The 15,178-nt window shown below is 39.8% G+C and overlaps 1 protein-coding gene across 1 annotated transcript in view; it reads right to left on the bottom strand.

The window, feature by feature from the left end:
- Positions 1–15,178, bottom strand: part of cdk18 (cyclin dependent kinase 18) — a 103,841-nt gene that overhangs the window by 32,049 nt on the left and 56,614 nt on the right. The window contains exons 3-5 of the mRNA XM_047346864.1: positions 10,558–10,694; positions 1,645–1,776; positions 1,278–1,334 (exon numbers count right to left, since the gene is read on the bottom strand). Of these exons, the coding sequence (XP_047202820.1) occupies positions 1,278–1,334; positions 1,645–1,776; positions 10,558–10,694 (326 nt within the window). The remainder of the gene's footprint in view (positions 1–1,277; positions 1,335–1,644; positions 1,777–10,557; positions 10,695–15,178) is intronic.

The following is a 15,178-nucleotide window of genomic DNA, read 5'->3' on the forward strand; positions in this document are numbered from 1 at the left end:
GGTATAGTCATATATTTGGGAACATACTGGACATGTATCTGTACTAATGTTTGCCTTTACAGTGGGTCTAAAGAGTGTGCACATCCCTGTTAAATATCAGGTTGCTGTGGTGGAAAAAAATGAGACAATTGATAAAAATTGTATATGTATTTTCCCATCTGCAATGTGATAATTCTCCTGTATTTGTCAAATGAAAAACAAGCAAATCTGTAAGAGGAAGAATGTAAAAAATAAAAAAAAAGGCTTGTTTCATAAGTGAACACAGCTGTAAACTAATATTTTGCTGGACAATATTATGATTCAGTTCCAGCATTCATTCTTATTCAGTTCTCACCTGACATCAATAATAGAGAATCTCTTTAACTATAATTGAAGTTCAGCTGTATTAGTAGGAATATCTTGATATTTGCTGAGTTGCAATTTTTAATTTAAGCCACAAAGTGCAGAGAGGTTGTCTGATTGTACATGATCTGTTAGGACAGGGGTCTGAAACCTGCAGCTCCAAAGCCACAAGAGGCTCTTTCAACCTTTCACAAAGGCTCTCAATAACTTTGACTAAAATGATAAAAGCCAAACAAATGATTTTAAATGCAGATATAACAAATTCAGGTTTTTTAATAAAAAACAAATTGCATTGAATTTCCACAGAATTACACTAACAGTATCAGTAACATTGTTTTAGATCTATTTTTATTTTCATCATTAGGTTAGAAACTTTTTTAACTTAATTTTCCCCAAATATCAGCATCACGGAAACAAATGTAACAGTCCTCTTGTTTTAAACTTTTTATCTTTTCCTTTATTTTAAAACCCTAAACATAGTCATAACATGTTGATTCCTTAAAAGTAACAACCATTTCCTATAGTAGATATTTATAATAAATTATAAGTCATCTTTTTTCAAATGGTCAAGTAACATTTGCAGCTCTAAACAAGAGGTTGCAGACCCTTGTGTTAGGGTAAGGTGGAATAAAATTCACACTATTGTATGTCCATTAGGTGCCATGGCAAAGAAAACAGAACCATCAGCAATTAGGCAAAAATATGCCCTAAGAGTCACATTTAAAATCTGGAAGTTTCTCCACACTGGGGAAGCTACCAAGACACTAAGACAGTAAGACTGAAGGAGGTGACACACTGACATTGTTTTATAAGGGGGAGCCATCTACTGTAGAACTGGGGAAAGCTGAAGGAGTATGTTTGAACAACTTAAACCTTTTCTTCCAAAGAAAGAACAAACCACCCCTAATGAGTATGAAGAACTAGCAGTGACTTACCTCACCTAGCTTTCCAAGCTTCACATATGTTTCCAGTTTCCCAAATCCTATATCGGACTAAAGGCAGAGAAAAAAGGAGACAGATTATTCTCCCAACACTTACTAATGTGATTGTGTCCTCTTTATCAGTTAGTAAATGTTTGGTCAATTTTACTGTCCAAAGATTGCTTATTTATTCTGTGCAACACAAATACTTAATTGGCAACTGAGAAATAATTACAAGAAAATAACAGTGGATCCATCTGTGAGTCATTGTGAGTCATGCAGGTGGAACTAACAGCAACACAGAAAGGTAACAAGCCATCCACTCTGCGAAGGGAAGACACAACACACTGAAGCACTGTAAGATAACCCAGTGATTACTGACTAGTGAAGCACGTCGAGACATGCGGCTGACAGGTTTGCAGAGTGGGGAGTTTTCACTTTCCTGCTGCAATTTTTTGAGAAACTCTGGAGGCAGGCGGATGTCCATGGGCAGAGACATTCGCTTACTCACGTCCTGAAAGAAGTCAACAGACAAAGTGATCAGAAGGCTCTGTTTGTGTTGTTTTGGCTTTTTTCCTCAATTATATGATCATAGAGTAGATATCTAAAGCTGGTAGATTCAGAAATGTATCTGTTGATAAATGGGAGCTATTCATATATGAAAAGGAATATGGCTCTTCACCTCTGACACTTACAGCGGTTTATACACTGCAAGCCACAATTAATGACACTCCTCTGGTAAAGATGTTTAAAAATCCTTAACATAATCTCACTCTAGAAATGTTAGAAAAATCTACTCATTAATCTGTGTACATTTATCCAGAAGTGTTAAAGAATATCAGGAAGTGAAAGTATCCTTGGTCTTCCACTTGTGCAAGATAGAATGATTAATAGATTAGAATGATTAACAAGTGGGGACAAAAGTTAAATAATTGTTTTTGATTAAATCACTGGTGGCACAATTTTTGTTTCACCTGCTGTCAGTGTTTGTAAAGCCACATTTTTCCAACAAAGCAGAATTGAGACTTTTCTTGTTAACATTTCACAAGGTTTGAGCAGAGAGAGAGAGGGTTCTTCAGCCATTTATATTTGCACATTTTCTCTAGATCAGTGGTGTCCAAACACTTTGCCCTGAGGGCCAAAAAACCTAATCTGAAAGCCACAAATATGTGTTTTAAAAAAATTAAAAACGGAGAAATAAAGTAGGGTTCTGTAAATTGTTACATGATTGCCTTATTAAAAGACAGATGAATAATTTGACATGACTCACCACTCGCTGCATTTAACAGATTGTAATGAACTGGGGGGCAGTAGATGTTTGAGCTAATATTCATTACAACTAAAATGAAAGCAGGAACATGGTTAATACAGGAAAAACTTTGTATTGTGCCCCACATTTTTTATCTTATGAAGATTTTATTTGTCTGTAAAACATTCACCCTAAAAAATAAAAAAGTGTTTATCTGCATCAACCACCTGTGTTTGCAGGCCATATTTTATCCATTCTTGAATTGTTGTTGATGGACTGAATTAAATCAAAAGGCTTCCAGGCTGCACTTTGGACACCCCTGCTCTAGATCGTCCTGGGTCTTCTCTGATGCTCTTTGACTTGAATAAAGCCCATAGGTTCTTTATTGGGTTTAGGTCTAGAACCAGATATGGACATGAAACAAGGCTGATTCTGTTTCTGCTGAACTTTATGAACATCTTGTGATGCAAAAATCATTTAGGTTTTCAGTACATAATGTATGGAATAAATTGAAAACTTTAAACCCTTGTTACTTTGAATCAGTTCAAATCATTTCACTCCACTTTGTCTGTGTGCAAGTAGGTCATGTAAACAATTATTAATCTTGACAACCTTATACTTTAATTGTTTGAATATACTTATATTACTGCTTTATTGGCCATGTTTCCCTTCTGAAAAAGATCTTTAACCTGAATGGGACAAACCTGCTTCATTTAATGTTATTAAATTAAATAATCTGGCTGAAAATCCAAATAGGAATCAGTTTTTCCATTTGAGTCCATTAGAATTTTGCAAAACAAATTCCTGGTATTTCAAAGACTTCATAATGCAAACCCATGTGAAGTGTTTATTGCTTTAAATGCCAGTTTTCACTTTTAGTCTCATATGATCAAAGTACATAGTTATAGTTGAAGTCTGAGTCAAGTTTAGCAAACTCCACACAACAATGTTGGTGGGTTGTGTCCATGAAAAATTTGCCAAATCCTCACTGTCAATGCCAAACCGGGCATTCTCCTGATTCTTGTTAATTGGATTACATCCTTGCACCTCATGCTGGTCACCAGCTTGGTCACACACTGCTGTGGGTTGGCATCCCATTACTCAATCAGCATTTCAATTCAATTCAAATTCAATTCAAAAATACTTTATTAATTCCAAAGGGAAATTAAATGTTGTTATAGCTCATATTATGAAGGTTTCTTCAAAGAGCCGTTGTAGATGCTGATGGCTGTGGGCAGGAAGGATCTCCTGTAGCACTCCGTCTTACAGCAGATCTGAAGAAGCCTCTGACTGAAGACACTCTGTTGCTGTAGGACAGTCTCATGAAGAGGATGCTCAGGGTTCTCCATAATGTTCTTCATTTTATGAAGAATCCGTCTTTCCACAATGATCTCCAGAGGTTCCAGAGGAGTCCCCAGAACAGAACCAGCCTTTTTTATCAGCTTGTTGAGCTTTTTTAAGTCCCTGGTTCTGATGCTGCTTCCCCAGGAGATGATGGTAGAAGAGATCACACTTTCCACAACAGACTTATAGAAGATATGCAGCATCTTGCTGCAAACACCAAAGGACCTAAGCTTCCTCAAGAAGTACAGTCTGCTCTGTCCCTTCTTGTAGATGGCTTCACAGTTGCATCTCCACTCTAGTCTGTTGTCCAGGTGAACACCGAGGTATTTATACTCCTCCACCACCTCCACTTCTTCTCCCATGATAGAAATAGTGTTTGACTTATTCCTGTTTCTCTTAAAATCTACAATCACCTCCTTTGTTTCAGTCACGTTCAAAATGAGATGATTGTTTCCACACCATGCCACAAAGTGGTCCACCACCTTCCTGTACTCAGCTTCTTGTCCATCTCTGATCCACCCCACAACTGCAGAATCATCCGAGTATTTCTGCAGATGACAGGAGTCTGTCTTGTACTGGAAGTCTGAGGTGTACAGAGTGAAAAGGAATGGTGAGAGTACAGTCCCCTGTGGTGCTCCTGTGCTGCTGACTACCTGGTTAGACTCTCAACCCTTCAGTCTCACAAACTGTGGTCTGTTTGTCAGGTAGTCTTTAATCCAGGAGATTGTTGACGCCTCCACCTGAGTCTTCTGGAGTTTCTGACAAAGCAAATCAGGTTGGATTGTATTAAATGTACTGGAGAAATCAAAGAACATGATCCTCACAGTGCTGCTGGCTTTGTCCAGATGACAGTGGGTTTGTTGAAGCAGGTGTATGATGGCATCTTCAACTCCAACTCCACAGTGATAAGCAAACTGAAGGAGGTCCCGATGGTTTACTGTTTGCTTACTCAGGTGGGCCAACAGGAGTTTCTCTAGGGCCTTCATGATGTGAGATGTCAGGGCAACAGTTCTATAGTCATTGAGGACTGATGGGTGAGTTTTCTTTGGTACCGGAACAAGACAGGAGGTCTTCCACAACACCGGAACCTTCTTCTGGGCCAGGCTAAGGTTGAAGAGGTGCTGCAGAATCCCACAGAGCTGCTCTGCACAGGCCTTCAGGACTCTAGGGCTGACATGATCTGGACCTGCAGCCTTATTCCTATTCAGTCTCTCCAGTTGTCTCTTCACCTGACTTCTTGAGACACACAGGTGGAAGGGGGAAGCAAAGGAAGCATCAGCATCTTCTGATATGGTTGATGGCAAACATGTAGAAGGGTCTAGGGCTGAGGTGGAAGATAAAAAATGTGAGGTGTTACTGGACAGCTGTGGGTCCTGTGGGTCAAAGGAGGGTGGGATGTCTGTTTGGCTGTGAGCAGTAGAGGAGGATGCTGAGCTTCTTTCTGAACTTAACCTATTGAAGAATACGTTCAGTTCATTGGTTCTGTCCAGACGTCCATCGGTCTGATCATCCTTCTGCTTGAAGCCTGTGATCTTCTTCATCCCTGTCCACACATCTCTGATATTGTTTTGCTGGAGCTTGCTCTCCAGCTTCTTCTTGTACACCTCCTTGCTGTCTCTTATCTTGACTTTAAGTTGCTTCTTTAAACTCCTCAATAATTCTCTGTCTCCCTCTCTGAAGGCTCTTTTTTTTCTTGTTAAGCAGGTCCTTCAGGTCACTGGTGATCCAAGGTTTGTTATTGGGGAAGCATCTCACGGTTCTGGTGGGGATGATGTTATCCACACAGAAGTTTATATAGTCGGTTACACACTCAGTCATGGCATTGATGTCCTCTCCATGTGGCTGGCACAGTGCGTCCCAGTCTGTAGCCTCAAAGCAACCGTGCAGAGCTTCTTCAGCTTCCTGTGACCATTTTCTCACAGTCCTCTTTATTACAGGTTGCCTCTGAACAAAGGGCTTATATTTCGAGCAGAGAAAAACAAGATTGTGATCTGATTTGCCTAGAGGAGGTCTTGCTGTAGAGATGTATGAGTCCTTGACATTTGCATAAAACAAATCCAATGTTTTGTTTTCTCTGGTAGAGCAGCTGACAAACTGTTGAAACATTGGAAGTGTAGCAGAGAGTGAAGCATGGTTAAAATCACCAGAAATTGCCACAAAAGCATTGGGGTTTTGTGTCTGTAGCTTAGCAACAACTGAGCAGATGGCATCACATCCAGTGTCGGCAACAGCGGAAGGTGGAACGTAAACTGTTGCCAAAATAACACTGGTGAACTCTCTGGGTAAATAATATGGACGAAAACTTACTGCCAACAGTTCAATATCTGGACTGCAGAGATTACACTTCACAGTAACATGTCCTGGATTACACCATCTGTTGTTCACAAATACTGCCAGTCCACCTCCTTTACATTTGCTGCTCCTCTTTAAGTCTCTGTCTGCTCGTATGGTTAAAAAGCCCGGCAGAGAGACGCTGGAGTCGGGGATATGCTCCTGCAGCCATGTCTCAGTAAAACACATGATACTGCATGCCCGGTACTCTGGCTGGGTCCTTTGTAGGGCTTGGAGTTCATCCAACTTGTTTCCCAACGATCTCACATTGCCCATCATAATCGACGGAAGAGATGGTTTGAACTTCCTCCTTCTCTCTCTTCTCTTAGCTCCTGCTCTGCATCCACGGCGTCTCCTTTTCAACTCATCAGGGATTTGGGGTTGTAGCTGAAGTATTATTTGAGCTTTTGAGATATTAATCAGCTGTTCCCGGTTGTAAGAAACAACCCCGTTGCCATGGCAATGCATCATGACAAATGTCCAAAAATAGAAAGTATCAAGAAAAATCCTCCAAGCTGCACAGCATCCGACACCGGAGTGGACAGTAGTCCAAAAAAAATCAACTGTATCCACAAGAAGAATAATTCCCAAAAAAGAATAAATAAGAATCAAAAGTAACAGAGCTACTCCAACCTGCTGCCACCTTGAGCGGCGCAATTCTAGAATCACAGTGTTGATTTGGTAGTCACTTTCTTACAATCAGCATGCTCAAGCTGCGCCCACAAGTAATTGGTGGGGTTAAGGTCAAGATGGCAGGCAAGCCATTCCATCCTCCCCACTCCTAAATTCTGGAGGTAGTCTGTGATAAACCCCGCTCTGTGAGGGCAGGTGTTTGTCATTTTGGAGGATAAAGTTTGGACCCAAACTAAGGAGATATGTGATTGTCACAGGTTGCAGAATTTTCTCCAGATATCTTTCTGCGTTCAGATACACACCAATAAGGCCTTGTTTTTCCAGTAAGGGAGATGCCAACCCACACCATCATATTGCTTCCATTTAAAGCTCTTTGGCACTGACAAAATAGACTGGACATGATTTTGTTTGGTACAGCTCACATACCTACCTCTGCTGCTCAACCCACAAATACATTTTCTGAACAAATGTGGCAACATTTAAGGGGAATTAAGGAGGCCTTTAACAGAATGTATTGCCAAAAAACATTGCTACAACAAATAATTAATTGACCAAACACAAATGTTGTTACTTTTTGAGAAATATTTGCATTTATAGCATCTAATTTCAGTTATTTGCAAACAGAAGCAAAGCAAATAAATTTGTGGAGATTATTGGCCCTGCTTATACTGTAACTGTTTTTGGCTAAGTCACCAGTATCAAACACCAACACTGTGGCACAACCAAATTCAACCTCATCATAGGAAAAGTTGTGACTCAATGGGAGGAGAAGTCATGTTTTAATTTAAAACTTGCAGGTTTGATTCTAGCTTCCTACCCCACCACATGTAAATGTGGCTCTAGTGTAAAAATGCTATATAAGCTCAGTCCATTTTTGCAAAGTGTTAAAAGACATAGCCATATTTTGAGCACTATAGAGTTGATACATACCAAGTAGTTGAGCAATATATTATGTCAATGCAACATATAACCTGTATCTTGTTAAGGAAATGAGTAAATAGAAGTTGTAATTATACAGCTTTAGTCTGTACAATGAAAATGTACCATTCTTACACATGGATGAACATGGCCAGTTCACATACTGAGGAGGAAGATGAAGTCAAGATGAATCAGCGTGGCATTCTTAGCAGTCTTTGCTGAGATTCCACAAGCTATAGACAAGAGTCTACGAATTTTCTTAAAATCACAGCTGATTAAGTTTTACTTCAATTCTCATGACATACAAACAAATGGTTTTGCACTGTTTCCATAAAGACATTGCAGAATCTGAAGTAACACGTAACAGACAAGAAGGGGGTGGCCTTGGGCACAGATGGGTAGGCAGAGACAGCTTGGTGAGTAGAAAATATTTAGTACAAAAGAAACTTACATCTGGGTATGAGGTGACAAAAACGTGAGGCAAAAACGTGAGCAGGCATAGCAGGCATAGCATGGATAGCGGACATGGGCAGGCACGGCACAGCATGAACAAACAGTATAAACCAGTAAATATACAGGTGACACAGGGACACTGATTGGCATGGTGCAGGTGGACTGAATGAAACTGATTACAAGCTGATTGTGGCAGGGAGTGGGAACAAAAACATGAATGAGTTGGACAGAGATGCAAGAAAACAATCCAACAAAAAGAAAATCTCACAGATGAAACAGAGCATAAATTAAAATGCACCATGAACAAAATACAAGAAAAAGTAAGGAAGTAATCTGAAGGAATGAACTAAAGCACCGCCTAGAAAACATAAACCATCACGTTAAGAGAAAAACCCAAAACAAAACAGATTCAAATCCTGACAGTTACAGCGTATAGAGTTCTCGCCCTTGAAGTTGATTAATTCACTTAAGAGGCTGCTATAAACAGTATGTCCCAGCAAAATGAGACAATTTTTCACTACACAGAATAATTTCAGAGTCTTTCAAAAAAACTAAGTTGCTTTTGTTCCTTGGTTCTTGAAGAAGCAAGCTGTAAGCGGCATGATGGAGGTGGGAAAAATTATTTTGAAGAGGAAGTTGTGATGGAAGTCCAGTTTTCATTTATCTAAACTCTATCTAAACTGGTTTATGATGATTTCAACTAGTGGCATAGAAATGTATACATGAGATCTCAGTTAAAAAACAGCGGTACTCATTCATTACACCAGAAAGAAATGAAATGTGGCTAAACTGAAAATGGACTCACTTCTACACTTCTTAATAGATTTGGAGAACTTTATGGACTTCCATTTATGATCGGTTCAGTTATTACAGTCCATTGGTTCTTGGGTTGACTCTTCCAGTAGAGTTTCAGTGGATAGGACAACCCTTCTATAGGTGGCAATTTGATTGTTTGAATGAATGACTCACTGGTTAATTAGTTACCAGCACTGGTCCAACACAGTTCTACAGGTGTTGTACATGTTCACTAATTTTATTCTTCTTTTTCATGAACACATATAATGAAATGATAACAATTACCTTCATCAACTAAGAAAACTAATGAGACTGAAGTGATATTGATGAGATGTTGGCAATCCTTTGGCAAAACTCTACAACAACTGTCCATTAAGGATCTTGAGATCAAAGAAACAAAAGGTCTTTGTGATATTTACAAAAAAGACACAAATTGTTTTTTACAGCATTAGTTTTCTACATATTGTAAACCCCACATTAGAAAAATCCACTTCTCATGTTTGTTGCAAGTAGCTGTAGAGGTCTGTGAAAACTCAGTAGTTTTCACAGCTTTATTTCTGTCCTCATTACATCTTTCTAAGTATCTGATTCGCTCTGGCATACAGTATTCTCACCGACCTGTCTAATGCAAGCTAGATGCTGCCTAAGAAAGAGTCAGGGTGACTCATGCTCCTTCAAATGGGAATTTACCTGCAAAGGTAAGGCTGTGAACAGTCTTACATCTCTAAAAGAAAGTGTGGTGCCACTGAAAGGTTAAAATGTTTGAAGGTGACTCATTCTGCAGAGCAGGGGATGAAGACATCAACCTCTTTACACCCTGAATACCCTTGTGCTTGGTTCAAAGCTGTTCATAATGAAACACGAAGCCATGTTTCTTAGAAGGAAAAGATGCCTCCTGGCAGGACTGAAGAAAAACAAAGTAATTTATTTTCTGACCAAATCGTTTGGATGAAATTTTCAAATGGGGGCAGCAACATCCTTCCCAGAGGCCTCTTGTTTAGATTATTCAATTCAATACATTTTGATATAAGAGGTCAGTTTTAGGGGGGAGCGACTGGAGAAGCATATGAGATAAAGACTGAATTGAATTTTATAAATAAAAGAAATTTGAATGCCTGTGGTATAAATGTTGCATTCCGTTTGAAGTTGAAAGTTTGAATTTTAAAGTTTCGTTACAGGGAAATGAACTGAAAATCCCCCCTGAAGTCAGAATTTCTCACCAACCCCAACCTCAAAATCCATCATGGTTTTTGTGTTCACATGATGCTTTACATCTATTTGTGAATATTTTCCTGTTTGTGTTTGAATGCAGGCAGTGCAGATAAATACATTGTTATAAATCTGTAGGTATAATGGGTGGTCTGTGAAAAATGATGAGGCTCTTTCTGTTCTCTTCTTTGACCAAACAACCTACTCAGCACCTATATTTAATGACATAATCTCACTGCTTTCCCAACTTGCAACTGGAACACAGTTAAATTGGCTCATTCCAATCCAAGGCAAATGGAAGTCACCATAATCCCTCTTTCTGTGGCATTAATCCATTTGTTAAGTTTGAGTGTTGCCACTCACTTCCATGGAAAAGCGTCTGTGCTCGACCTGGCTGTGGTAGTGGAGGTGGGATGGAGAGTGAGCTCCTGGTGTGGTAGCTTCAGGGCTCACTGGGCTGGTATCATGAGATGGAGGACCAAGCCTGTCAGGAGTCAGGCCTGGAAAAACAAAACAGAATTAGTATCTGAAGGTTAGATTTTGTGAATGCTACTGGAGGGATTGACATCATTCAGCTGAGGTAAAATCAAGGCAAGGTAAGGTCTATGTTTACACACAATAGCCCAAACAGTACCTTGTCTCTTATGTGGCGTGCCTGTGCTCATTTATTTATTTTTTACTCTGCACAGATGCTTCCTTTATTACAGAAGTGGAACTGCTGTTGCAACATCAATGGCAGCTAGCCTCCTCTAGTCCATGTGAATCATTAAACCCAGCCTTAACTGATGTAGCTCAGACCCCGGCCTGTATCAGAGCCCAGCAGCCATGTGGTGAAAAAGTATGCATTTAGACCTGACATGATAATTAGATCAAAACCTCATTCTGTCCAGATATAGAACCAGATATCAAAGTACCTTGCAAAATAATTCATATTTTTTACATTGCAAGAGCAAACTTCACTGTATTTTACTGGGAGTTTATGTGATAGGGCAAGACACAATAGTGTTTAAATGAAAACTGAAAGAATTAGGATTCATGATTTTCAAAATATTTTACATATGAATATGTGAAAGGTGCCATGCATTTGTATTTATCCCCCTTGAGCCAATACTTCTGTCTAATACAGCTGACACCTATAGCTCAAGCTCATGTTAACCTGGATGGTAAGTGTATGAAGCCATGATTTTAATATCTTGTCCGACTCTAAACTGAATTTAGGTCTGGTATTTGTCTGGATCATTCCAACATATTTAATTTGAGCTAAACCATTTTATTGTAGCTCTGGCTGTCTGTTAAGCATAATTATTTTCCTAGTCTTCTAACAGGTCTTCCAGTAGGACTGCAATGTATTTAACTCCATCTTGTCCCTTCCTCCTGAAGAAAAGCACACCCATGATGCTACCATCATTTTTGAATTTTGAATTTTGAAACATCGCCATGTTTCAAAATTAGAATGATGTGTTCAGGATGGGAGCAGTGTCAGCAGTGTTTTCTGTAATACATGTGTAATTGATGTGTATCTGTTAAGTGTTTTCTGTGCGGCACAAGTTTCACTCTGTGTATGTGGAGAGAAACTTTAACAGTGTGGAACAGAATATCATTGTATCCATTCTGTTGTCTTAAAGGAAGAGTTTCATGATCAGAATGAGAAGCATAAATAAATAAAATATATCATGCTATGCTTATTCTCATCATGCAAAATGGAAAAGCTGCTCAACACATGCCATTTTGGCCTTTACAATGCCAAAGAATTTAAGTTTGATCTCATCTGATCAGAGCATCTTTCTTTTGTTTGATGTCATGTCATCTCTAGGCTTGTGGTAAACTGCAAACAGCACTTCTCTTGACTGAATTTCAACCTTGTCACATCAACAGATTATTCCAGCTGGGCTATGGATCTTTGCAGTTCCTCCAAACCATGGCCTTCTTTGTTGCTTCTCTGATTAATACTGTTTTGTTAAGTACAGATACAAAAAATCTCAGTCAGTCATTTCATAAAATGAAACTCGTATAGATTCATTACAAAGAGTATGAAATATTTCAACCCAAAAACACAAAATTCTGTGTTTAAGAATATTACATAAGACCAATAAAAAAGGATATAGTAGACATAAATGTCAGGCTTCTGAAAAATACGTTCATTTCTTGCACTCAATACTTGGTTGGGGCTCCTTTAGCATGAATTACTGCATGCAGCGTGGCATGGAGGCAATCACCCTGTGGTTTTGCTGAGGTGTAATGGAAGCCCAGGTTGCTTTGATGGGGGCCTTCAGGTCATCTGCATTGCTGGATGCCAGAATCTCACGTAAAATCTTGCATAAATGAGATGTGCACTTGCACAAGTGATAGCTGCGTACACAGAATTTATTTGCGTGCGCAGGCTTGCTTTGCTACCAGCTTAAGAAACTTTAATCTGCTTGCTCTATTGCAGTTAATCTTTTTGGCTGTAGTGGATACAGTCAGCATCATATCGCTGTACATGATTGGTTACAGTCCCTGTGTGATTGGCCACCAGAAGAAGAAGAAAAAGAAGAAGATGACGACCATCAGGAGGTAAATTACGTATGTGTAACAATGCATAATATTCTGTGCATATTGGGTGTAACTCAGTTTATGATTTCCTTAGTGCGAGATTCAGTTAAAATATATTAGAAATTTACACTGCCCCTGCTATCCACAGGTAGCATGCAGTTGTTAACTTGATATAAGCTAATGCTAGCTGACTAGCATGTCTTTTTTTGTTGTTTATGTCAACATAATAGGCATAGTGACAAAATGCTTCCAGGAAAGCAGCTGCATTGTTGATAGTGCCTTACCCAGGGCACTGTCTAAGAGTGCCCTACAGTACTAGATAATGCTAATAGCCAGTGCCCTATTAGCCAGGGCAGTATCTTATAGTACCTTGCTAGCCAGGGCACTGTCTAATAGTGCCCTGACACCTGGCACACATGGATCTCATTCATGCCACCATAACACCATGTTCACTGAACCAGCTTTTAGTACCTTTGGCAGTGTGAACAGATGCCAAGTCCTGCTGGAAAATTATCAGCATCTCCATACAGCTTGTCAGCAGAAGGAAAAGTGGTGCTCTAGCATTTCCTGGTAGATGGCTCCATTGACTGGACTTTAGAAAACCCAGTGGCGCAACACCAGCAGCTGACATGGTACCCCAAACCATCACTGACTGGAAACTCCACACTGGACTTGAAGCAACACGGATTCTGTGCCTCTCCACTCTCCCTCCAGACTCTTGGATCTAACTTTACTTTCATATGAAAATAGGATATTAAATCACTGAGCTAAGTCCAGTCTCTGATTCAGAAGTTGCTTGACATGAGGAATGTTCATCTGTGAGTAGTGGCTCTTGATGCTCTGGCTCCAACTTCAGTCCACTCTTTGTGAATTCTTGAATGGCTTTCATTTGACAATCATCTTAAGGCTGTGGGTGTCTTTGTTGCTGGTGCACCTTTTCCACCCACACCTTTTTCTTCAACTCAATTGTCTATAAAAATGCATGGATACATCATTCTGTGAACTATCAGCTTTTCGGTCTATGACCTTTTGTGGCTTACCCTTGTGGAGGTTGCCATTGACTGTCTTCTGGACATCTGTCCAGTCAGCAGTTTTCCTCATGATTGTATAGCCTCCTGACCCACATTGAGAGACCATCTAAAGGCTCAGGAATACTTTGCAGATGTTTTGAGTTCATTAGCTGATTAGGGTGGGACACCGTGAGTTTCCAATACCTAACTTTTTTTAAATATTCAGTTTTTTTGGTGTTCATTATCTGTTAGCCATAATCATCAAAACTACAAGAAATAAAGGCTCAAATATTTCACTGTATGGGGAATGAATCCATACATGACTTTCTCTTTCTGAAATGAGTGACAAAAATAATTAACTTTTTCATGATATTCAACATTTATTTTGATGTACCTGTATTAGATGATGACTGAACAGTCCTCTGTGAGATTTTCAAAGCTTGGGGTATTGTTTTATAACCTAAATCTGCTTTAAACATCTCCACTACTTTATCACTGACCTTTCTGGTGTGTTCCTTAGTCTTCATAATGTTTCATAACATTTGTTTTTCTGGAGTTCTCAAACAAACCTGAGGCCTGCACAAAACACCTGCAATTACACCGAGATTGCATTATACAACAATGTACTAAATAGGTGACTTCTAAATCTAATTTGGGGAAATTGGAAAAGAAGGGGCAAATAAGCATGCATCCTGGTTTTCAGATTTTTATTTATAAAAAATGTTAAAACCATGTATAATTTTCCTGAGACACATGGAAAGTGGGGTGAACACGTAAGGAGGGAGGCAACCAGAGGTGGACGGCAGAGGGACCGATGACGGACTAATGTAGGGGCCAATGAAAAAGATTGAGACGTCTCAATCTTGGCAGCATTTACCAAACCTAGATCAATCAGATTCTGTTCGCTCCCTGAATCAATTAGAGTGAACAGATTCTGGAACTGTTGGTTAAGGAGTAATGAGGCAGATAGGCAAAATCTGGGAGCTGAAGGTGAGCCGGTAAATCCCCAGCTACCGACGGACCAGCCCTTTTGGCCGAGGACAGGTAGGACAGTCTGCGATTAGGTGTTCATGAGAACCACGGTAAAAACACCGCCTGGTCTGCCAATACCTCTGTCTCTCCTCACTGGTGAGGCGAGCCTGGCCAATTTGCATGGGCTCAGACTCCATTGCCGGTTCCGGGGAAGGTGACTACTTGGGAACAGGTGGGTGTAAGCTGAGTGTAAGCGTCTCTGTTGGGTCGGGTTGGCTCGAGTGTTCTGTCATAGTTTTTCGAACCGACTTGACCCACATGCAGTAAAATGCCCAAGGGAAACAGGTAAATGTTTGTATAGGGTTTTTATTGTCGCTCTGGAAACCGAAACAGTTCTGGTAGAGAAGTGCCAGCTGTAGGGGGGGAAGCGCACGGTGAGTAGAGGTAACAAGCTACAACAAATGTTAACT

The sequence above is a fragment of the Girardinichthys multiradiatus genome, chromosome 20 (assembly GCF_021462225.1).
Source record: "Girardinichthys multiradiatus isolate DD_20200921_A chromosome 20, DD_fGirMul_XY1, whole genome shotgun sequence".
Lineage (NCBI taxonomy): Eukaryota > Metazoa > Chordata > Actinopteri > Cyprinodontiformes > Goodeidae > Girardinichthys > Girardinichthys multiradiatus.